Source organism: Varroa jacobsoni, unplaced genomic scaffold, assembly GCF_002532875.2.
Source record: "Varroa jacobsoni isolate VJ856 unplaced genomic scaffold, vjacob_1.0 scaffold_126, whole genome shotgun sequence".
NCBI lineage: Eukaryota > Metazoa > Arthropoda > Arachnida > Mesostigmata > Varroidae > Varroa > Varroa jacobsoni.
In genome coordinates this window covers 50,365-76,360 of record NW_019213028.1, presented here as the reverse complement: position 1 = coordinate 76,360, position 25,996 = coordinate 50,365, and the positions used below count along the sequence as shown (strand labels likewise).

At 39.0% G+C, this 25,996-nt stretch overlaps 1 protein-coding gene and 2 long non-coding RNA genes across 19 annotated transcripts in view; 2 read left to right on the top strand and 1 right to left on the bottom strand.

The window, feature by feature from the left end:
• The window catches only part of LOC111267815 (uncharacterized), a 61,001-nt gene that overhangs the window by 22,019 nt on the left and 12,986 nt on the right, over window positions 1–25,996 (top strand). For 6 of the 7 annotated variants that reach the window (XR_015313861.1, XR_015313867.1, XR_015313870.1 and 3 more), the window contains exon 3: window positions 18,652–20,772. This is a non-coding gene — a long non-coding RNA (uncharacterized LOC111267815). Of the gene's footprint in view, window positions 1–18,651; window positions 20,773–20,991; window positions 21,865–25,996 lie in introns of those variants that run through there. The other variant, XR_015313860.1, reaches the window with a different exon arrangement.
• Window positions 1–25,996, bottom strand: part of LOC111267793 (uncharacterized) — a 47,411-nt gene that overhangs the window by 16,633 nt on the left and 4,782 nt on the right. Inside the window, exons 1-7 of one of the 10 annotated variants that reach the window (XM_086971345.1) lie at window positions 23,454–23,693; window positions 22,691–22,991; window positions 22,219–22,311; window positions 20,562–20,707; window positions 17,629–18,006; window positions 17,172–17,270; window positions 14,328–14,875 (exon numbers count right to left, since the gene is read on the bottom strand). In XM_086971345.1, coding sequence (XP_086827471.1) covers window positions 17,871–18,006; window positions 20,562–20,707; window positions 22,219–22,299 — 363 coding nt within the window. In that variant the 5' untranslated portion in view covers window positions 22,300–22,311; window positions 22,691–22,991; window positions 23,454–23,693 and the 3' untranslated portion in view covers window positions 14,328–14,875; window positions 17,172–17,270; window positions 17,629–17,870. Of the gene's footprint in view, window positions 1–14,327; window positions 14,876–15,527; window positions 17,271–17,628; window positions 20,708–22,218; window positions 22,312–22,690; window positions 22,992–23,453; window positions 23,694–25,996 lie in introns of those variants that run through there. The other 9 variants (XM_086971342.1, XM_086971340.1, XM_086971338.1 and 6 more) reach the window with 9 other exon arrangements.
• On the top strand, window positions 7–9,578 carry LOC147753891 (uncharacterized). Of its 2 annotated transcripts, XR_015313872.1 has the most exons (4): window positions 7–196; window positions 1,029–1,119; window positions 7,906–8,305; window positions 9,306–9,578. It is a non-coding gene; the product is annotated as an uncharacterized LOC147753891 (long non-coding RNA). The 2 variants fall into 2 exon arrangements; XR_015313873.1 differs by lacking the exons at window positions 7–196; window positions 1,029–1,119 and adding an exon at window positions 5,872–6,156.

Sequence of the window (25,996 nt, the reverse complement as noted above, 5' to 3'; positions counted from 1 at the left end):
TTATTACTTAGTAAATATAAAACTTAGAAAATATAAGAATCAGACAGTGAAATTGGAAAGACGCAAAGCACTTCTAACAGCAGAAAATCCAGCGGTGCCATAATGAAGAAAGAAGTGAACAGTCAATAAGGAAGTGTGCACTTACCTGCTGTTGTTGTCGTTGACTGTGGCCGTCTTCAACCCCAGCTCTACAATGGTATCTATTTATATTTATTTTCTCGGTGCCAGCTTTTTTTTTTCATACATTTACCTTATGCGCCTCACGATCGTCTCGTAAGTCATTTGAGCTCATGAAGTCAATGGATTTTTTATAGGTCTCGATCAAATCTCATATGCCTTTAGAAATAAAACGTATTCTTTAGATACTGAATACAGACAATTTATGTGGCACTTTTTATATCGCCACTTTATGCGGGGATCCAACATATTTGTTGATTTTACTACGACGATTAGGCAGGAAAACATATTTTTCGCTCGTGTACTTTGGTTGTTCAATGCAAACGTCAAGGGTATCGTAACACAATAACACCGGCTTGCTGATTTAGATAACCGTATGGTATCGGTTCGTTATGGTGTATTCTAAATTGTAATCATTAAGTTGCTATTTTCGGATTCGAATCACCGACATCCGGGCTTTAACGTCTAGCGACCGTCCCCTAACTGGCTGGGCCATGACCACTGAGTAATCGTTGTTTTTTTTTGTCTAATTATTATCATCCAATAAGTTATCCATAAACTTACTTGTTTCTTTGTCTACTGGATTTCTTTCGTATGAAATGAACGACGGACCGATATTATTCTATTGGGTTTTCTTACGACAAGGCAGATAGAAGAGTTCGGCATGCAGGGTCTGTGTAGATTCTTACTTACTACTCTAGCTTAAGGACTACTAGCACACATCGGTTCCTATGTCTAGCATAAACATAGGGAAAATACATTTCCTATAGAACATCCTTGTCTGCGTTCTGCAGAAAATTCACGCATGGATACTTGTGGAAAATGTCGCATTATGATCGTTTTTGTTCCAGACAAAATCGATTTTATTCGCCCATTAAACCGCTTTCGAGATGTGTTTTGTGTGCTAAATGCACAGCGATCGTCGCAGCGACAACAAATTCGGTAACTATTCGAGCTAGAGTCTACCTTTGAAATTTCAGCAAAGTGATATCCTAATTTATGACCAACGTAGACCATATATGCTTTGCTACACTATATGCCTTTTACTTTGGCCTAATGAATGCAAGCAAACAGCCCTTCGTATCTATCTGAACGTTTGAAAGTAGAGGTAAGTAAAATGTCTTACGGTGTTTCATGGAAATGCGTTTTTCGAAAAAAAATTACACCAACACCTACCATAGACTGCAAAAGATCTGGTTGTTCAGGAAAAATCAACGTTCTCGACTATTCTGTGTTACACCTAGCTGGTAATGTTCAGATAAGATATAATCATTCCCAAAAGTTCTAATTTTAAGTGTGCATGAATATATGTTTTAGGAGAATCTATCGTTTGAAGGCTAATCTAAGTATCAAAACACCTTCACTAGCCAGCAGTCGCTTACAATTTATACGCCCCCACATAAACGTTTAACATCAAGGAAGTACCCCTGAAGATTTTACGGTTTAAGTGATTACACCTATTATATATAACATTATCTCAGTTCGTGAGAGAAGAGATGCGCATTACAAGTTGTTTTTAAATTAATTTTTAAAATTTCAAACGTATAACAAATCTGCGAATTGTGGACTAAGTATTACATGTACGTGCCAATGGTCTCTCTTTATGATACGTCTTTTTCACAGACATAAACGTACTAGTATCAGTTTTTACGTGTTTCTCATCTTTACCCTAGAGTACTTTTTCCATAGTACTTGAAGAATAATCTCATACTTTTGCGAGGAAGTTTAAAATTTGTTCGAATTTCTAAAACTTCCGTTTAAAATGAGCCAATAACACATCGTAACTAGCGTGCGTACTAAGCCAAAAGGCAACCTACTACCTACCGAGGAAGTCAATTCTTAAAAGGATTACAACAGAGCTCAGTAGGAATAGTGCGAGTAAAGGTTCAAAAAGATCAGTTTCAGTCAGGCTAAATACATACGAATCGAGTTTATTAAGTAGTGAAGGGACGATAGGCAAATGCTGCTACTGTGGGATTACTGCACAATGGGTTCATATGTTTTATATCAATTAGTTTACCTATATCTCTACGTTTATCTAAAACAGATGCAAATTTTTTTGGCATTAATGGACCTGAGATAGTACCCAGATGTAAACAAGACCTTGGAGTCACTCCATTTTAGGTATAGCACCAGGGACTTACTCCTGTTGACAACCTAACCAGGATAAACCTTACTGGACTTATCCGGGGTTTGTCCAACAACACAGCATGGCAACGACACAAACACAACCTATATTAACCTTAATGCTCATTTCTTATTTTGCCTTAATTTTTCTAGTTATCTATTTCTGATAGTCAACACTAAGTGTTAACTGGCGGAACTGCATGCTTGTGGTTGGTGATTACCATGGCAACGTACTCTAGGAAACGAGTATTAACTATTCAGGGTACGCCGCCTGAATACAGCTCCGTCAGCAAGAGAACTAGGGAGTTAGTAACGCTCAATTAGACGACAGACTTTACAATAAATATGTTCAAAGGGCGACATATTTTTCAAACATGATCTTTGCTTATTTCAATGATAAAACAAATATTAATCTGTTGATTCTATCTTTTTTACATGGTCTTAAACTGAGTCCGCTAGGATGAAAGGTGGCCAGTGATAATTTCGCCACTAAATCTTGTTTCTCTTGGTGTAGATAACCACCAAAGAGAACAAGAACTCCTGAAAAGGGCCTTTTGTGTTGGTGTTGTGGCAGAGAATGTGATCCTTTTTTCGGGGCTGCAAACTACGCGATGAGAACTCCGCGTTCGCAAGTATTGCGGCATAGCGCGCCTAATGAGACGTGGAACCCGTAGGTGAAATTTACCTATAGACACCTAGCACCTTTCCTGCCAATCCACAGTGTTATCAAATAAAGTTTTCAAGTGAAGTTTAAGGCAAAGGGTGCGTTAGTCAGTGTTTGTCTCGGCGAAAGCAGGTCCGGCCGCTAATTCACTTCTTAAGAAGGATGAAATCATTAACTAGAAGGAACAGAGTAAAGTATTTTCTCACCTTTAGATAGAGCTTATTAAATCATGTATTGTTACATACTTGGCTTACAGGCTACTATTACTTCAAGCACTAATAAATATATATTCTAAGAATTTCAATGCCTAGAGGCTAAGGTAAATTTCCTTTTCTGATGAGTGAAGGGCGTAGAGCCTTTTTTGCATGTATTACCATTTTTTGGTTCAAGCATTTTGTCGGTGGACAGAGACTTTGTGCTAATGTATTATGGCAGCTTTTTGTAGGAAAACTTGTGGACGGGTTAGCGATCCCTTTATGAGATGTACGTTATTATTCTATGGCCATCGTGCCTCGACTTCCAGGCTTAAAGTGGTGTGCCTGGTTAAAGTATTTTACTCAGTTTTTATATGATGGGTAACAAGCTTTCTGTTTTTATCGGTTGTCACCACGTGTCATAACTTTGAAATTTGCTTAGCAAACTGGATAGATGTACTCGATTTTTCAAAGGTATCAACTTTTACCTTATAGTCCCTATTTCTGTTAATATGGCTAAGGTAGGCTATATTCTATTCTTCCTTGACACTTCTGCATATAGGCTGGAATAGTAGGAAAATGACAGCACTATCTAATTCAGCAAAAACATTTCTTGTCAAGCTCTTGCCACCGTTCCATCTCCCATCTAATCTCATTAGAAAAAAAGTGGAAATCCAGAACCGAAAAAGAAAACAGCATATATAGTATTAGATGTTGATGAAGTATAGGCCGTTTTTCCAGCTAGATGGCTTTTTAGGAATATATTTCCGGTAATAGGAATCGCGCCAGGTGGTGTCGTTCGAAAGCTGAGACAGTAGTAGATGCCTAAAATAGTCGGAATGCGTTTATTCAGAGTTAAAATAGAGTGTCTTGAAGACGAGCGACATATGTACATAAATTTTACGCTACTATTTTATTACGATAAAGCACAAATGCTGTGCAAGTAAAGAAATGTACGCTTCTTACAGTAGAAATGCACTATCGGAACAACAGAGCCAGGCGTGTTTGCATGGTTTGCGTCCTGGAAATTTCGATACGAAAGGTGCTCCTTGTAATAGTCGGCCGATGGCGGAGAAAGTTGATAAATTTATTGCGAAAGTTGAGTAATAGCGATACGTAAATAGCCAACATATCACCAAGGAAACATTCACCAATAAACAATTTAGGAAAAGATTCATCACTAAAGAGTTTCAAATAATTTGAAGGAAACCGGCTATAAAGAAGCTCGATGTTTCGGTGCCACATGGATCTACGCAAGAGCGTTTACTCGCTCGTATTTCCATCTGCGAAACTATACAAATCCGCGACAAAATCGAGTCATTCCTAAAGCGGTTGATAACGGATGATAACAACTGCTATACTACGTCTATGCGTGTATATATGTGATACATGCTACAGTAATGTGTGAATAAAATGAATATGCTCCATAATTTGTGGCAAATCCCACAGTGAAGTTGAAGCATACGATGCTGTAAGTTTGGCGGAACTGGAAAAAAGTTGTGCCGTAAAAGTTGCTACCCGTCTGATAAAACGGCCTCTGCTATCAACAACTAGCAAGATAATGACAAGTTGTTGGAAAAAGCTAATAAACAAAGATGTGTCGCCTTCCACCACGACGATAGCAGACCGCATGCGTCTTTAGTTACCCGGAAAAAATTGAGAGTTTAAATCGGACATTTATCGCATTCCCATATGGCCCGGATTTTATACCATCGAATTGTCATCTATTTCAATCTCTGCAAAGCTCCTATAGTAGAGCTGATCTACTTTCAATGGAAAGATGCAGAAATCGCTTTTCACAATTTATCGTCCAAAATCAATAGAAACTTTGGCCTAAAAACTATCGATATCTTTTTAGCAGGCCAAGTGATGGACATTAAAGAGAATAAGGCTCGCGCAGATTTTTTTTGAAAGTCAATCGGCATAATGAAAAATGACTATAGATTGTCATTAGGTGTTTGTGATTAAAGATCTGTTGCTGTACGTTCATTGTACAAGAAGCCCAAAATTCATGTAGCAGGTGTAGACACCAAGGATTTGCTATTTCGAGAAAAGTATACTAATACTATTTTCCCAATACTATTTATTATCTTTAATGTTATTACTCTTTTCGTTCTGATCGTAAAGGTCTAATAATTAGCAGTGGCACACATTTTATGTTTTCATAATAGTCGTCCTCGATCGCTGGGCTCACGGTCAGTGGGTTTGTCTCAGTATAGGTAACCTGACTGGTTCCATAATGATGAAAATAATAGTGACCATATGCCGCATTCTAATAGAACACGAGATGAATATACCGTAAGCAGGAAGTGATTAGCGTAAAACCGTTTATCGTTCTTCTACTGGAACCCTGTTTCATTTCATAGAATAAATTCCGTCTCATTCCATATCGAGACCGCTATAAGCGCCAACTACGCAATCGTAGCGACCGAGAAAAAGAACGGTCAAAAGGCCACATAACACCTGGTATTCATTTACCGTATAATGTTGAACTGACCTCGAAGCTCTCAACAATTTCCAAAAGACGCTCACCCATTCAGTCAAACACGCAGGGTGATAATAACAATGATAATTATGAAAAACTTTCGTTTCTTATTCCACAGAGACGGCGTGATTTTGTTGGTTAAGTGATCGCTATGCTCACCGTTCGTTAGCTGAACAACCCTATAACGGATATTAAATATCTAGTGAAGCTCTCTTGCCTACCTATTTGTAGACAGTTTCAATTATTTAGGTCACGAGCGCGACAGACGGATCGACATAGAGGACAAACTAGCAGGCCGACAGACAGACAGATAGGCCAGCAGACAGCAGAGCCGTTCGAACTGTCCCTGTTGTGGTAATACAAACTGATGGCACTCGTTCGAAAACTGTACGTGGCTTGTCGTTATTCTCCGATGTACGTGGCGCTAGCGTATAGCAGGCCGGTTGCTATTCGTCAACGCTTTCGGTAATAGCAAACGTCTACTTCTACGATCGACGGCTGCAACGGAGGTAATGGCGGCCCATAGCAACAACACGTTGACAGAGTCAACTGCAGCTGTCGCGACATGAAATTCGTTGCTTGATTTTATTTATTGACATGGCGGTCTTATTTATTTTACATAGATTCATGGATAATAATAAAGCGTTTATGGAAGGCAAACGAAACTGTGTTACGGTTACGAAAGCAGCAGCAGAGGCACGAATCAAAATAAATGGTTTAATAGCTACCTTTTTATTCATTTATAATAACAGAAAATGCATTTTGTTATGCGAAATTTAAAGGTATCCATGTGTCATTAAAAGTTAGTCTATTATTGATAGTTATTTGCCGAATTTTGCACAAAGCCCCGAATCGGTTTCTCTTGTTTATTTATGAACGACGCGCAAAACAGTTCGCTCGTAATGGACATTTAAATTATCAGGGGTCCACATCTGGCTTAAAAAACGTTGTCTAAATGCTGTTACCTTTTTGCTATGATGAGCGTTCCACCTTATGCGCTTGTGTTTTTTTTATTTATTTTTTTTATTTTCGTAGTGGCGCGACCATTTCTAAGCTACGGCTTGTCTTTGCTCCGGACTTTCAATGCGATCGAATTAGTATATATAGTTCGAAAATTTAATTGTTTTTCAATGATGAAGATATGCTCACGTAACGTTTTAGTATGAGTACGAACACTAGCGAATCGACTGCCAAATATTTTCGAAGTTTGCAGATACAGCCCCTGGGCACCGTTGCGCATTTGAAGCTAGCCAGGCGACCCAAAGAGTCTCGGAGAATTATTTAACGTCGATCGAAAATGCCCATTATCTTACTTTGGTACCCCATCATTTGACTTTAACATGGCGAACGTTTTCAAATCTATTTCAATTCGTGTTAGACATCAAATAATCGACCAAGCTATGCGATAGTCAAATAAGTGGAGATCGACATTATCGAAATGAACGCTAAAAACTAGCCTCCATATATATTATGTTCATCAATGTATGCTCGTTAGCAAGCGCCAATGAACCACCGATCTGTTCCGAGGGGTATCGCTATTAGATTATTATCCGCAGATATTAGTTATAATTTATTATAAATAATTAGAGTTGTAATCTATATCAATTAATTAGGAGCAGCGATCGGCAGTACACGCTCTCGTCAAATCTCTCACCAGTGGCAAGCAATTTGCTCTGACAGGATCGTACCGATTTTTCTTTTTTTTACATTGGCCTCAAGACAATGACGAGAACTCGGAGCGATTTAGACAACATTCAGCAGAGGATTTCCTGCGCAGTTTTGGACTTTTGGCTCATGTTTGTCGTGCAGTATCGTGCTACATAGAATGAAAACCTTTCGGATACAGAATGGGCTGTTTTATCAAATCAGACAATTCAGCCTCCTCTTAACAAAATTTGATTTACTCGTCCTTCTTTTTAAGTACGTTGGTCTTAACAGCGTTCGTATTGAATTAACGGTCTATTTTCATATAGTGGGACATCTGTGCGTGGACCAACATCGTTTAATTACCATTTTATAATGATAAGCCAAGCAACAATTCTTCTTCCTTCCTGACGACGAAAGTAGTTCTCGGCCGTCTTGATCGGTTCGACCATTATTTAGGATCAATCTATCCTTGCCGTGGAGGAAGTGGCCGGACATTAAGAGCCGAAGCTTTGAAGCCTTCTGTTCTATTCTACTTGGTTTTAAAGAAAAGTACAACGGTTTTTTTCTTTTGTTTTTGCATAAACATCACTCGACCGCTGACTGCTATCAAGACCCATTTATTCTGCTGTTTCGGCCGCTCGGGTACGTTCGCTACAGGGAGTAAGCTGAACTGTATGTCGAGGGGGGAAAGCAAGATCGAACAAGCCAAGTAGCGCGTCTTATAGCGCCCTTCGATTTGGTGGATGTATCGTTTAATGATTTGTCCGACGACTACTGGATATTGCGTGGATCATTTCCGAACGATTGTGACTCGAATTAACGAAGGACCGCCAGCTATGACTATCGCAGGTCATTGTGAGTCGTATTGTGCGAAAAAGGACAAACAACCCAGTAACGACGATGACGACACAGAGCTTGCGCGGCATAACAATAATAGATACGTATACGGGAGTGTAGCACAGATAAGCATTGTACTATGAAGCGTATGCACCCTGTCCGTGGATGATAATGGTAAGTTTATAGTCATTCCGGCGAACAGCGGAAGGCTGCATCAAGTGCTGATGGCCGTTGGCTGCCGTATAGGAGGCAGGAACGAAGATTGTCTACAACATTAACTAATAGCTTTGATAATACAGACATAGCTCAACTATGTTACGTGTGATATAACGTTATTACGCATTAAAAGAACGGCGCTACAGATGTATCTCATATATATGTAATAGGCGCGTAGCAAACGCACATCGGAACAGGTTGACGCGTACTCTATTTGTTTTTCTCGTAATATTAGCTTACTTTCCTTGCCAGTTAGTTCTGCTGTACCCAAATAAACCCCTGTCGACAGTCGAAACATCTGAAATGGAACGCGCGACCAACTGCTAGGTTACTTTTGGCTTGCAATCTCGTGCTAAAAGCGTTAATTAACTGTAAAATACCAGGACATAATGAACACTTAGCGTCTAATGTTTTCGCGTAGTTGACCAGCTTTAAATCATCAGAGGGAAATTTCTTGTAGAGTTCAAAGAAACGAAATCATCTGCACAACATGCCGTTATAATTAATAATATTATAATAAATATTAAATTAGTGCTATTTTCTCATCATTGACCAAGCAATTTTTTTTGCCAACAACCACAGTTGACCTGTAGCATGCGAACGCCGTATAAGCCGCATAACTTCACTGTATAAACTTACATATCCGTGGCAAAAGGTTGGCAAAGGTAATTGTTAGATGTATTCGGTGTGCATATAATTGAACACTTGCACAGATAGATAATTGTACTTGGACTATTTGTGATTTCTTATGCTCTACTATTTCAAACGAATTTACCCCGAAAGTCACACTTGGCTCCACTCATGTGTGCAAGTTCTTCGATACCTGTAGCACTTTTAGTCCGAAATTCATTCTTAACACAGCGTTCTGAGCTGATTATATTTATTAGGGCATGCCGTATTTGCAGATGGCTATCACGGTGATTATCTGTTCTTATATACTGCACCAATTACATTGCAGGTCTAGCATATCTCAAGCGGGGTGTGACGGATCCAGTGAATGCAAGTTATCCTAATTAACTTTCAATTATGGACTTTGAAGCGTCGAGTTCGCTATTATTTTTTTTTCATAGAATTCACTACCTACAGGATCATGTACATTCATTGGTACATGCGAGTCTGTGAAGCAACATAGAACTATGCAAAGTATAACGGGCAATTTTAACTAATATGCATATCCATTTTCGTTCGCTTACCTCTGTTCCACGATAATAAAAATGTATGATTATATTAATTTCGAACTGTTATTATCCGCTGGCTTATGACAGACATATGGACAAGGGTGACGGGGCAAGACGCTTTAGGATGTTTTGTGCTTCGTCCTTTTTTGCATCGAAATGGCCTAAAACTCCTGGCTGTTTCACGAGTTTTCCAGCACAGCCAATCCCATGCTTGCCATATATATTTGCCGCAATAATATATATCCGAATGTGGAGGAATTAAGATCGGACTCGATTTGAAATGTAGAAAAGCAAATTCTATTTCAGCTCTTCACCATTATCTTTGATAGATTTGTTGAATGGAACGAGCCTGGGTGGCCAGACGCATAGAATCCGAACATGGCTGGGCATTGTTTCGAAAATCAGACCATGCGATTTGACTAATTTTAGTCGTTTAATCACATACAACCGCAGGTCGATTTTAGATAAGGCTTGTTCCCCATAATCGGTCGAATTCCACGTAACCAAACAGTTCGTATAAGAAACTGAGTAGAAGCCAGGCTGATACCTATGTACTATACGAGCAATTTTTCTTTCCCTCTAGAAAACATTGCGACGTCTGCTACTTGTCCGCTAGTAGAATATAGTGTTTCTACTAATTAGACTATTGTATATATTGGCAAAACTTCATTTCCCCATTAGTAGGGGACCACATGAACACAGTATCTTTACGGCTGGAGATTATTGTTTTTTTAGTACAAATTGGTTTGTTTTGTTGTCGTACTACGATGATGATTATTCAGATCGTACATGATACAGTACACTTTTCCCATCACTTGGCAAACTAATTGAAAATTATATTATCTATTGGTATCATTTAGAATTAGAACCAACTACGCGTAAGTTATACTCACGTATATACGCACAACAACAACAACAGTCACCGTCACTTTGAAAGGCACTGACTACCCATAATTTGTCTTCTGTTTTTGTCATTGTTCCTCGCGTTACGTATCAATTTTGTTTGTGTAAAATAATAATTATTATTTTAAATCGCTTATGATGCACCCGTTCGTCTTAAGATTACGCTTTCTTATTTTATTATTTGTTATCCTATCCCCTTTGTTGTCGGCCCTCGGTCCTCTTCTTTTGTTTACCAATTTTATTCAGATTAGTTGAGCTTGTTTACCTGGACCGTTACAGCTGAACAATCCATGTGTCTTATAGGCTAGGTAGCTCAGCAACCGGAGCAGCTAGCCGCTAGCCGCTACCTAACAACCCATTATCAATTCTGTTTTTTTCTTCATTTTGTTTAACCAATTCATTTGAAATTATTCTCACTTGTATGCAACGCAGGTATTCACCCGCGCATACGTCGTATGTATGATAGTATAAGTAGGTAATAGATAAGCTGAACAATAGATCGATCGTGTATTAAGTATATATTCTGCTAGTCAACTATTCTGTAGTGTAGCACAAGGTAGCGTTGTATTAACTTAACAGTTCTGACACGTCACAACTTAACTGCGATTAAATATTGTTGCCTCCGAATCAGTGGCGCAAGGAGACGAATCATTCTGATCGATGTTCAACTTTATTTGTTCAAAAGCGCGCGAAGTAACTGACGGCGTACTCTATAATCCCTTGCTGTTTACTAGGCAGCCTGCAGATTATCTTGCTTTAGAAGTCCTTGCATGAAAATTGCCGGAAATCCATCTTCTAACTTGCTTAATCTCGAGCGACAGTTTCCCGTTCGACACATCTTTGATCAACATAAATTAGGAGACGCCAGGACAAATATGTCGTGTAAGAAAGAATTTCCCAAGATGATTTCCCGTACTATTAAACGAATCCGCCCGAACAAGTATTACCACGCAGGGAAATTACCTCAGAACAGCCTCGGCTGGTAAACAGTCTGTACTCTCCTTTTAATTGAATTGTTTGATTTAATCCGTCGATGTTCGTAAGAGCAGTTAACGGACGTTCCAGAAGCTTAAAATAGGATACTCCTTTCATATCCTGTGTCACACATAAGGATGTATCTTGCGTAAGATTTCGCCAGTTGAACGACGTCCAGTCGCGATGCCTTACGCTCGAGATTTGCATAGAAAACGTATTTTTTCACTGCCGATGACGGTTCGATTCATTTTACCGTAAGATAAGTGAACTGCAATATCGTGTCTATTTACTTTGTGTGCAAGGAACTTGTGTTTCTTGATCTATCAGTAACTTTATTATTTATTTAGCGAACTCGAAATCCATTCTGGAACGTTTCAGGACATCCAGGTTGTGTGGATTGTTGTTATTAGGCAAAGTATTTTTTGGTCGTTTCAGCATACAACAAATTATCATCTCCAATTAGATGAACATTTTTAATATTGCAATACATTTGACAAAAGGGAATAGCACACATCGAGTTAAGCGGCGTTCTTTGACCTCCACTTGTTGCCTGCCTAGTTATCACTAGATAGGAATACCAAGCGGGGAAAATGGCTCGAAACGATTCTAAAAGATGCGAGAAGCAGTATCTTTCTCGCATTGGAATAGTCAAAGGTTGACTTGAGCCCCTACACTTCTACTAACACGTGCATATAACAGGTAATCGACAGTATCCGAAAGAGTCCATTTCATGGCAACCAAGTACGAGTGTCATCTTTTGAATACGTTAACGGCTCGTATAAGTTTATTTCACAAGGTTAACTACATAAGCATCGTCTCCATAATTTTTGCATTGTTGAAAAGGTCGTTCCCTTTCTTCTGACTACTGGAAATCAAATTTATTTAACAATGTATAGCAATGTTTTTCTCACCGTAAATAGACGCCACTTTAAACACCAGTTGCCGAATAATCAACACCGATACGTGTAGAAAAGCAACGATAGAAGACCGATTATAGAATCGCAATCAATGCGAGGCATAGCTTTTTCCTCATTCCGTAAAGTCTAAAATAGGCAAATCCCTTCGACAACGGTACTTTGTTGTTCTTCGTCGTTCACATAAAAAGATATGCGCGTGCTATGTATCGTTGGCAGGACGTACAGCGTTTTTGGCATATCTATGGTGGACGGATACAAAAAAGAAGCGTGGCGATGAGCAGGTAGTCCGTCTGCGGATCGAAGAAGTCCACGCATCAAGGGCATCAACAAAGACCAGATCAAAAATGTTTCACCGCTTACTTTTTCCCTTTGGCCTTCATATTCCTTGTCCAATTCGGAGAATTGGCAAAAAAACTTTCAAGTAAATAAATAATACAAACATCCGCAATGAAGTAGTATCCACAAACTTTTCATGAAAATGGCTTCAAAATTAGAACTTTTCGTCTCGTGGCTTGAACTCTTTATCTCAAGTGATTACAGAATCACCAAGTTTGCAATTATGACGAATCAAATAAAAAAAGAAAAACTTTTAAGCCTTTCAAATTAGAAGGACATTTTGTGTATTGACTGTTATAATGGAATTGAAAATATCTATAAATAAAAGCTAAGTTTCAATCGATATTACTTAGCTGATATATCGGATTAATTTCCATAGGATAGTGATTAATTTCGATAATCGACTCTAGAGGTATTGAATATTTTTGTAATAGATCATGTTATTCCGTTAGTAAAAACATTCAATTCTCAAGTTCCAAAAAAAGTTGATTGCTTATGACTCGTTGTCAATAAATTAACAAATTATGAATATATTTAGCTTTACTGTTATGTGTCCTGCATAGATAGGTAGAGTAGGTTCGGAACGTTGTTGTTTGCATATGTCAAGTAAATATTTGCTAACTGCCTATTCAGACAATGGGATCAAAAAAGGCCTCGGTGGTCACGATGGCTTTTATAAAGCACTATTTACAAACACCGGAGTTTATTCTTCTACGAATACTCTATCCATATCAGTTGAATCTACTGCTGCGTGTGGCTCGCTTTGCTACTATTACGCTCACATGGCCGCCCGGTTTCAAAGAACGCGCCTAATGAAGCAACCCTGAGCCAGGCGTCCGATCTAACAACGTTGGACCAAGTCAGAAGCAACTTGGAAAATAGAATTAAATAACAGACACAGCAGGAAATAATAGTAACATAAATTTGTGCTACTTCTCCAGGATGTTCACTTTCTGAACAAGCATAGTAAGTTACACCGGCTTATGTAAGTATTCAACGTAGAATTAATGTTCCCAGTGTTCGACTTATATTGGGATATATAAGTGCGTGCCATATATATAATCATGAGATTTGTATAAACGTGATGATGTCTTAATAGCGTGGTAGCTCTGTCTCGAACTTTAGAGGGGTTTCAAAAAACTGAGAATGATCTTTCAATTGATAAATACATTGTCAACGGAGTAGCAAATGTGATAAATGATTTAGGCAGCGAGACAGTCAGCACCCCCAAGCGGTGTAGCAGCACACGGGCGGTCGCAATAAATAGAGCGATAATAAAGCGATTTTTAATAGGGGATATAATACGGGAAACGGAAACGTTGATTTGGCGAGCAGAAGAGGTCGCATTTGTCGGTCTGGCGATCTCGTAAACGGCGCTAAACGCGAGGTTAACCATTTTTTAAACTGGCTAACAGATAAGCAGCTTCTCTTCGCGTCAACACGAAAGCAAGCCCTCGATGATCGGATTCTGTTAGTGTCAAATCTGACACTAGCCATCATCGTTGTGGGACGGAACGCCCCGATACTTTGTAAGCCCAACGTCTAGCAACATTTATCACTTACAACGTTTAAGACATGTTCGAGAGTATCATTGCTCCTACTAATCAACTGGCAAAGATGGCACTATACTATTTCTTGTAAAGGGTAAAAAGGAATACGCCGAGTGAAACATTGCTTTATAATGAACCTGGCCGATTTACTTCAGAATAAAATTATGCTCTTGAGCGGCGACTGTATCCATCTATTGCTATAATGGAGAAATTAATTCTTTATCCATTTACATAAAATCATTTTTCTCGCTGGTTTGTATAGATAACCGTCTCAAACCTTATTTTCAAGGTTACTGATAGTTACAATTTGGTGTCATTAATTAGTAAAAACATAATTTTTAGTGTACAGTCCTACATCGTCCTCCTGATTAAATAAGGCCAAGGATTAAGATTCTGTTGTATAAAATATTATGTATGATTATTTTGTAATAAAACTACATCTGATCATGAGTGGGTTGATACCACATAGTGGCTCTTAAAGTGTGTTATAACTACTCGAATACAGTTAGCAGACGACGAAGCTTGAGTCGCGTTAAGTATACACATATATAACCCATATAATAATAAAGTTTCTTTAAAGAGACTTCTATAGATTATAGTCGAAATTAAGGAAAGCGTTGATACTTGCCACGTCCATACGGTCCGTACTACCCTTCCCGTTAGTCACTCCTGAAATCAACCAGTTTTCGTATCGGCCCGATAACGCAGAACATCGTAACAGCTAATCCATGGTGAAGAGGATGGTACTAGGGTTGGCAAAAGGTCAACCCTTCTACAAACTCGTGTGGATAAACTAGTAGCAGTATGTGCACATATCCAATAAAGCTGACGGTGAGAGGAGGCCCAATCGGTGAATGCAAAATGAGATGGCCATCGAAGGCCACACCGATCCAGTGACTCCTACATTTAGTGAACAACCCAATAGCTTTCTGCTACAGATAGACATGACCCCAATTATTTTCGCATAATAACAGTCTTGGATAGTACAACGTATCAATAATTAGAGAGACTATCATTTGGGAGTTACGTAGCAGCCATTAGTGGGACGTAAATTGATGCGAATTATGCATTCAGTGTCCAAATGTCAACTTGTCCAAGACCATTCCGCTCCTGTTACAGGCGGACGTCAATACACGCAAATACTCAATCAACGTATTTACTTAATTCGTACACGTTAACCACTTAGATTATCGTAACGCACAGGACACTTATCATCGTTGCCGAAAGAAGAATATAAACACCCTATATTTACTAGCCATTAAATGACACGAAGCCTTTCTTCTTGTGGTCGACGTCGTTAACGTTATATAAATAAAAACTATTCACGGTATATACTTTATTAGTAGAAATAACAGTTCACTTTCACAGGAGGCAAATTCTCCCATTCCCAACTTCTTGGACTACCTAGTCAGTGATGTCTGAGTCTCTCGATTATGTTTTATGGTAACGGTAGCGGTAGTACTCCTGCAGTGACATATTTTATGTTATAAGCCAGTTTCATTTTATTCATCAAACCAGGAATTTCGGAACTATAAAGGGAAATCTAATATATTTCATTTGGATAGCATAAGGTGATAAATCAGGAGAGAACAAATCCAACTATATTGAGTTCAACGAAGGGCTTACAGCCTGGTATGCATAGACTACACCTGGTAAGGCTAAAAGTAAAGTGATCACAACCGTTTCTAGCAGACATGACTGATTTGTCAATGCTCAAATCTCCAGGAGAAGACGGCTGATATTAAAGACTCGCTGTTTTACAAGAGAATCTTCCCAGCATTGCTAATGCTCAGCTGGGAAGTTCAAGTACGTTGGGTATTTCTCGATTTAAAAGAAAAAAAAACACTTTTAGGGTTTCAAAATGCCAGAAGTACAAGTAGACACTATCAGCCGTATAAGCCTAACTAATGTCACACAATCAGCAACCATCAATTAACACACGAATCCGGTGGACTTAGAAATTGAATAACTTGTTTAACTCTAATGATAAATTGTTTGGCCTGCGTGATGATTTTTTTTCAATATGTGTTACACTTCTCCATCCAGCTCTCTGGCTGATTTTGGACAATTAGACACCCACCATTCGTCTTCCTATATGTAATTTGTTTATCTGCGGCTTTTTAAGGTAAGTCGATAGTGGCACAGGCTTATCTAGGGGCTGCCCTTTTGGCAAGTCATGGAAAACCCCGTGATCAGACAGACATATACAGAAAAGATGGGCGGGTTAAAGTCAACGATGGATACTCCCCTGCCCGATCCAAAACGTTACTGGGACGTGATGATAAGGTATGGCATTATCACCAGGTAATTAAATGTCGTCCTTTCGACTGCCAACAGCTCATAAGTCAGTTTTGACCAGCGAAGCCCCTAAACAACAAGCTCTGCCTTCGTTTCCCAAAAGTCTCCTTAATTGCTACTATGCGTTTTTGTCCTTCGGGTCTCAACATCAGGCCACCTTCTTGTTGGCCTTCAATACTCCGATCTTCATCCTTGAGACGTTTGCACAATTCACGTCGACTGTTTTCGCATAAGGCATCCCAAATCTGTCATGAAATAGCGCTGCGGTCTTCGAATAAAAAAGCTTGATGACTAAGTGTTGATTTTCGACATTAGATCATTTACAAATCAATTCATCCTAAAGTACCTTTAATGTAAATAAGTGCGGACGAATCATCTTCGATGCGATGTATCGAAAAGCCACAGAAAAAGTAAACCAGACTGACAGAAAATATTTTCTAATCTATTAAAAAAATGCAAGTTGATCATTTTGCTTGAAGCACAGCGGACGTATTTGACATTATAGCCAGTAAAACCAATATACCTATGCATTTTTGTACTTTACCCTAGCACTGACAACACATGCTTTATATTTTTTATTCCTCGTTCAAAATATTTGTCTTTTCATGAGCTAACTGTGTGACCTTATGTCCATAGTATTCTATATATAGCTTAACAACAACTATACCGGTATCTTAGTGTCCGTGAGTCCTAAGTTATTTCTGTCACTCTTCATAGTGGCGACGGTACATGTTTCTAAACGACACGTACATGAAGCTCTAGATTCCTTAAATAGTTAAAAAGAAAAGAGACAAGAATATATTAATTGTCTTTATTTGTTATCATTCTATAAAATCCTAAAGAAAACCATTAACAGATGTTACTAATATATGATAAAAAAAAAAAAAATTGACAAATTATGTTTTTGATATTGCTAAGTCAGCTTAGCATTAGTTGCACATCACGATAAATTATTACGGTGTATGCTAGACAAGCAAAACAGGTCATGAAGAAGAAATATTGCTATGAAAAAATGCCCTTTTGGTAAAAATGTTTCAGAGTACATTCCCAAATATAATATAGAACAGTGTGACACAAGGTCCACTGAAACCAAAACAACACTGTCCTGGTCGCTTGAATCTTACCTGTAAAACAAATAAATATTACATATGTAGCCCGTAGAACGCGTTCTTCCTCACTCGAAGCAAAGTCATAGGCATCCATAAACGCTGGTGTCGTTGCTACTACACGCGTCTGTATGTATCGTGTATTGGCGTATAGTACAGAACGTGGCTGTCATCCGCTATAATAAACGCTCGAATCTCTCCACAGTTGCTGGTGAACCACTAGTGACTCACTTGATTTAGACGATCGACCAAAGAGCTCTTTATTGTCTCATACCCACACTACGTTTCGTTGCTATGTGCCGAGTCACAGTCGCAAGCTTCACGTGTCGGGTCTTCGTTCTTTCAATCGAACGAATTTCTACTTCGGCCACTTCGTTACTCTTTTCATTACAGTTTCTTTTTTGGGAGCAGAAAGAAATGCTGTTTTAGAGGAAGTTGATTATTTGGTAACTATAAGGTAAATAAATCTTGCCTACGAATAGTAGTTTCGCTGGTACAGAAGAAAGACTGGTTATTTCTTATTTAAGATAAAAAGAAAAATTTAGTTTAATCTTCGAAGGAGAGATCTCAATACTGTTTTTAACTATGCAGGGTAGCTATGTATATGTTTAGTTTATAGTACTTTTTTTCCTCTCTATGCATTTATTCACTGTAATTGCTATTGACTTGGGTCACTATTCTAACTAGGACTCTGAACAGCTGTTTGTCAAAATGTAATTTCTGAAATCGTGAGTACCCTTTTCTCATAATAACTGTCAGTGAAAGGAAATTGATAAGTAAAGACATTTCGAGGCATTACGCAAGCGGGCCACATGAAAAAAAAACCCAGCGGAGTTACATCTTGAGCTGACACTAGTCCTAGACTCGAAAATCGGCAGGTTTATGAACGCAAAAGGTGTAGGGGGCCACGAAAAATCAGGAAAAAGGGTAGCGTTTGTAGCTAACATATGATTCCATTTCAAAAACAACCACTATTATTTACATAGTAATTTTTAATTTTTTTTTTTTAATGGTTTCTTATGCTCGTTGCTACCCTTCCAGCAAGGTTCCTAACGAATATTCTGTATCGACGTATGGAAAGCTTTGCGTGAAGAGTATAATGATTGGCCCCTGCATAGACCGTCGATTTTAGACATGGTAAGTTACATGCAAGCAAAGACACTGAACGATAGCTGCTCTCTGTTCATATTGCGGAAACAAAACTCCTGTCTCCGCTATAATAAAAAATAACTGGCTTTTTTCTTGCACCAAAAATAAACACGTGCCCGTTATGACAAAACGACCAGCATATTGCGCCCAATTCATACTGGCCATGTTTCGTAAATCAATCAAAATAGATAGCTACGGTAGCGCAGCAATAAATAGTAAAGCGCTGGTCATATGCACGATCTTAAGTTAAAAAAACTTTTTATATTTACATAGGATCCTATGATGTTTGAAGATATTAAATTAGAAATGTTTTTATTCTGATACATTTATATAGTATTTTACCATTTCATCATGTTATGTATAATCAGCTTGTGCCTCTGTGCTTTCATCAACCATGTTTTAGAAGGGAAATATTAACATACATAGATATTAAGCGATCTGTGAGAATGGCCTTGCCTACCAGCTACTACATATGATTATATTGTAAATTTATAGGCACTATATTGTGCGTATGAAAGCTAGCAGAAATCACTGTCAGATTTGGTCAGAGGCAATCAAATATTTTTCGGTGGCGACTATAGATAGACAAACGGAATTCGGGCCGAAACTCATCAACCTTGTACAACAGTAAAAAACGATGCTCGATAGTTTAATCTACGCGCGTCGACGACTACAGAAGGCACTTGTCGAGTATGGTTTCGTGTTATTATATCTTGTGTGTTTCTCGTCCTTTTACAATATGATATGTCGTTTAGCGGTCACCGCCGGTATCGCGATTTGAACTTTGGGCAGTTGAGGGTACGGTACCATCATACACAGACGAAAATTGGCGCCACTTCGGAGGACAACCGAAAAGAGCTCGTTTGCGAAATTGAGTCAGAGTTTCGAATTTTGTCTTTCATCAGATAAATTACATTATAGCATACAGAAAGGACCGTATTGATGAGTCATTTGACCAATGCATGTCAACTGCATTTTGTCGCTTCACACCTACAATGAGCAACGAGGGGCCGATGACAACAACTGCGTAATTTACAAATTCAGAGTCTATGATAAAAAACTAATAGCGGCTGCTTAATTGTTACAGACGAACTAGGAACAAAGACGCCGATACCTGTAGTGATTTAACATAGCTGACCTTTTACACAGCGACCTAACAAATCTAAGGTTGCGGAGAAAAAAACAGGTACGATCTAAACACTGTGAAACATAACCACTAGCTACCCTTGACTTGACCTAAAGAGCGCCACCCGTTACGTTTTGTTCTAAGTGCTATTGCCTTTTGCAATATGGAGTCATCCTATTAGGACCAATGAGCTGGTATAGCACATACGTGCTCACGCCGATAATTTAAAGATTTGTGGTTACACGGCAAATCATTACTATTGCTAATTTTATCAATCAAGAAAAACTGAATTCCGTCCTGTGATCGTATACGATACACGCAAGCCATATAGAACTGGACGGGCGAGATCTGTATTCTTAGGCGAATATTGTTTTTCTGTTTTCTCAGCTGCTTACCAAGTAAATTATTTGCGATTTTTGCTAACTCTCCTAATATTAAACAAGTCCTTTCCCCAAGCAGCTTGTTAAGATGACACGTATACTTTCGACTATATGGGGCTCCATATCACAGGCAGACACTCGCAATACAGTTTCTCTTTTACAAATATTATTTATCATTAGTTGTCACCTATGTACAATACATAGATACATGTTTGTTTACACGTTTGCTAACCTACAATTGTGTAACCTCAACTAATATGTTAGCATCAATTACAGATGTCGTCGATGTCACTCACTGGGTTACTGGCCCAGCTTTCCTGCTATAGCGGACGGAACTTGTGTCCTCCTTGTCAGGTCTCAATCGGTAATTATCAACCGGATGTCTAATCGAACAAGTAAGCGAATGCCGGATACTGTTTTCTCCTGTAGGACACTGGCAGCGCTATAGGACGAGCCGATACGAATTATGCGATACGTCGATTACGCGTCAGGCAGAAATATTAGCAGGTAAAAGACAGCACTGTTACTTCCCAAATGCCAGTTACTTTAGCTCCATAGTAGCATTTTGTGGTGCTTACGAGACCAGACACTTAATAATAGCCTTCTGTTCTATATACTCTTCCTACATATGACATGTGAGCGGCGCTATTGTAGCATATGTGCTACTGTGTCGTGTTCCTGTTTTACTAATAATCAGTCCTTTACTATATTTTTTTTCTACTGAAGGACTATTAGTTGTTGTAAATACATACGTGTGAACGAAGCAATATTGGACCGTGACGGATAACAGCGTCATATACTACGCAGACAACGAAAGCAGGACAAGTCAATCGTGATTGATATATAACGATAACAGTATAGCTCAATTCCTATGGACGAGCATCTGCCAGCCACGTTGTGATTACACAATCGTCTTACGATGATGATAACAATAAGCCAAATCTAGGATATTGGAGAAATGGGTTGGCACCGGTGATAGTTGATTAGTACCGAATCTCTTCCTTGATTTTATATTCGTGTTGGGCGGATCGAGTTATTGTTCCGCTTAATGGCTAAAGCGACCATCTGCTTTTGGACAGAAGGAGACGACCTACACGCCCATATAGTTTGATAAATGGCTACCACCTTAGAAATAATGAGCCTGATAAAATGTTTTTTAAAAACCAGCAGTTCAAATGACGTATTGTAATAGGAGCAATGTTTGACAATAGATAGTTCAGGAGAAAAATTCTAAGGTATTATTGAAAAGATACCACTCCTGATTCCGCTCTTGCGCATACATAATTACATGTTTCCAGCGGGTAAACGCGGTACAATCTTAGCGAACTCGCACGTTAACAGTGTTTTATCGGCCGCTAGTATATCCACCACGGTTCCGGTGCGTATCCGCACATTCTACTTTACAGTTACTGCAAATGTTGGCTTGTCCGATGTATTTTAACAGGCCAGTAAATGACTCAATTAAAAGCGACACTGTGGCCTGTAGCTGAAAGAGCCGCTGATTCCAGCTGTATGTCGTCTGCTAAAAACACCTGATATACTATCCATACAGGCACTGTTGATTATAATATAATAAACATATATCACGGCACCTTCAAATGTAATGCCACCTTACCTTTACATACATAAGTGCAATATTGTATGGTATCTTTCTGTGCTTGCATAAGTATTTATCTATTCGTTCGGTACGGGCCTATTTTGACCTGGCTCCGATGATGATTATTACTTTGTTGATAATTGCTTACTGCACTGATAAAGTTAGCGACAGCCGTAGCCATAAGAGTAAGAGAATTTTGATTGGTAACAGATAAACAAACAATCGGAATGTAGCCACAAAACGGTTCTGGGCTCGAACACTGACGAGTAAACGACCGAGATTGTTTATCTGTTCCGCTTAGTTTCGAGCCTGTTCCTACCACTAATCAACAACAACAACTATTACTACTTACTTACCTTACGACGCGTTCCATCAAGCGTCCAAGTTAACCCTACATGGGCGGACTGGCCACCCAGCGACCGAAGTGCGCTATACATATCCAGTCCAATCTATTTATATTCACACCGGCAGAAGGACAATAACGCCAAACACAAACAACAACTATGTCAGTATTAAAGGGAACTAGATTAGAAATTTAAGTGGGAAAACTAATTTCGTGGTTGATTAGACACGAAGAATCGACCAGGTACACATCTGCATGCAGATGACAAAAAAAAAAACAAAGCAACGGCAATAATCATAATAATTCTAGCAAAAAAATTTCATCGGACCCCGCTAGCAGCGATTTACCACCCTAGCGACCACCAATGATTGATGGTATCAGAAAAAATCTACCATGCAATTGTAGTATGTTAAATCTAATATCGACTAAGAATCAATAACGACATTCTGTACTTTCAGTCCGGTTTGTCCAGTAGTAATAGTTACCTAAAGAGTGGAGATAAAAAGCCCCGTTTCTTCTGGCCAATCTACAGCCGCGTATCTCTTCCAGCGTTGTCCTACCTTAAATAAAGACCTTGTCAAAATGGTGGATGCATGGGGTGGCACGAGGGAGAGAAAATGACGAGGTTGAGTGAATGCAGTCAAATTAGCGGCAGGTTGATTTGCACGTTTACTGGGATGAAACACCATTAACAACCGGAAATTATCATAATTAAGGCTTCTAATGTGTAGACCCTTTTCACTGTTGGTGAATGGGGATAGACGCGTTACAACGTCGCAGGTGTCACTAGTATTGGTTGACAAACAAGGACATACACTGTTAATAACGCGAAATGTAACTTTTCGAATTATGATATATAGGGGAAGAGAGAGGTATCTTCACAAGTTTTCTATGTAGGCCCGGATTGGCACAAAAACATTTAGCTTCTGTACCGGTACCGCTAAACGAACAGATAGGTTTAAACAAGTATAAATTTCATAAGCTTCTTCAAGATCCCATCAGTGTCAGGGTATTAATATGCGATTCATCATGCTTCAACAGGTAAGCAAGGGCAAATTTTCATTTGAATGGCCTAAGGCTAGGCCGCCCAGTATAAGTCATGCGGCAGAGGTATATTCGTCGCTTGTTTGTCCTAATGTTCCTAATTCCAAGGACAACACACCTCAATTCAACCTGTTCATGTACTAATATATAGATAAACACGAGTCAGAAAAAATATCCACTATTCAGAAAAACGACAGCAACAACCTCTCATCTCTGGTAATGCAGCCGACTATTTGCCGTAGACGTTTTTCCACAACGAACTGACCAGTAACCGAGCAGACAAATACGCATTTACTCTTCTACAGATAACTATGATGGTAGATAGATAAATACGCGTTGAAGATTGAAGTACGCTTGCAGACGACGCGTGCAGACTGCCTCTGACATTTGGTGTGTTCGCCTACCGAATGTTCATTTGTGGACTTGGCACGTCGCCAGGGCATTCTTCGTCGAGCAAACTGTGTGTATAGATATAGAGGAAAAAATCACCAAGGGTTTAATTAATATGTAACATGGCCACGGTTAGCTACTTGGACCGTTCGTTCGTATACGATAATATGAGTTGATCAGGTTGAGGAAGGTGTTTGTTGCGTCTCGCATAATCTGTACGGCGGCGACAGATTGGGCCGTTGGATGCCAGTTAGTGACTGTCAGCTATTCTTTCGTGCGTTCGCATGACGTCGCTCTTCGTGCCGTCAACCGTAGATGATGATAATGGCAATAATAGTGGCGTTTCATGTCGTCACTCTATGTAAACTAAACACTCGAATAAGAAAGTTTTTAGCTAGAAAATGGGTAAAAAAATCAATAGCGTTGTCGCTTACATGCATACGTTAGACGGTGCCGAGAGGCCACTTCGAACCACCTGGCCGTCACTGGATAATACCAACATGGGCATGACAATGCATAAGATAAAGCGCCAAGCTTGGGGAACACGCTATATATGTGTTCCACAAGTCCTACTCTAAGAATTAAGATTTATTTTTCATTTGGCTAAACCTGCACGTGTCCTGCTGTCTGCTGGATCCTTTTCTTGCACTAAACTGTAAATACAGTAATACTGAGTCAGGTAATATCTACGAAAAGTATGAATAAGGAAGGACTGTTCTATAGTATAGAAATGTAAGGTAATTGTAGCTTCTGAACTACATCAAGTTTGTTATGCGATGATTATAGTGCAATTATCTTGCGCTATGAGCTCTAACAATGGCCTTGAGCAAAAATTTTACCAGGGATCAGTTATGATAAATAAACTAAATCGGTAAATTATGAATGAGCGTTTGAAACTGGTCCCTTGGGAAGGGACTGCCTACGTCGTTGTTAGTTCACGTTCGGCCTAAAACGTTAAAAAAAAAAGTCTTTTCGTTGAATTATGCTTGAACGGAGTTTGGTACACTTTATGCACTAAAGCCATTTTCATTCGGAGAAATTAGTTGAAAGAACATATTACTAGTATTATCGCACACTACAAGATCCCTGTCTTATGGTTGTATAGTACGGCGCATAATAACGAAACCAGCACGGGTTTTTCTTCTATCGGATTATATCCATTACGCTCGTTCGCCTTGAGCCATCTTTAAGGTCTATTCATTTGGATCCGAAGGTCTGTTCTATTTGAATTTGTGTCCCACTGTATTATTAATCGAAAACTAGCGTGTTCGTCCACTCTCTTCTCGTCCTCTGTAAATAAGCAGCGCGGAACAGAACTAAATAAACTATTGGCGTTATTATTAAAAGCACTAGTATGGACTACACGATAATTGGCATAGACCTTCAAACATAAAAACCGATAAGCTTTAAAAGGGGCGTCCCTGATGACCCTTTCAATGCTACTTGTGTCGTTGATAGCACAAGCTCATTAGTTAGAGACTATGGAAGTTGTTACAATCATAAACTGCTCCAGTGGCTACTACATTATGACTGCCAGGTGCTGCTGACCCCCTGTGTAATCCTTTCGGAGTCTTTATGGGGCGAAGGGTTTATTAATTTTATATATGCAGCGAAGAAAACTAGCTTGAACACGTTTAGTACTATTAGTTTGATTGTAAAACTTGAATGATATATACACACACTATTGTACTTGTTACTAAAATTACCCTGCTGGTGCTAACAGAAGCGCTAAAAATATAATTCTATATTCTTTCATCATCGTTTTTTAGTGAATTATCTAAAATCTAGAATACTTCCAGCTGTCGCTTCATAGTTGACGGAATCGAGTTTAGCATTCAACAAAGTACACATACATCTGTCACGATACAACAGAATGCTTAAATTTTAAATCGGACACTCATATCAGACCAGTCATCCACAGATCAAGTCTAGTCAGCTCCGTCTGTCCACTTTTAGACGCTGCGTCTGAAAATAACCGTCAAGGCCATTAGACAGAGCTCGACGTGAGTCCACCTCTAATTCACAAGTGATTCCTGTGTAGACTGATGCCATGAAATGTTATCTAGATTTATACGAATAGTAATAATAATTACATAGAGTCAGGTATTAGTACCGACTGTAGAGGAAATGATTGCTACGTGCAGATGAGGTACAGGCTCAACTCATCGTAGAGTCTTCAATAAAAATTCATTATCTGTTACATTTCCAGTGTCACCAATTCGAATTTGTCTCTCTTGCGAGACCGATATTAAAACCCAATGTGTAGCGAGCAGTAATGGCAAATGTTACCACTGACCGGCTTTTCTTCACTGAATTTACTGGTAAATTAATGTTAGCTAATGAATTTTATCGGTAAA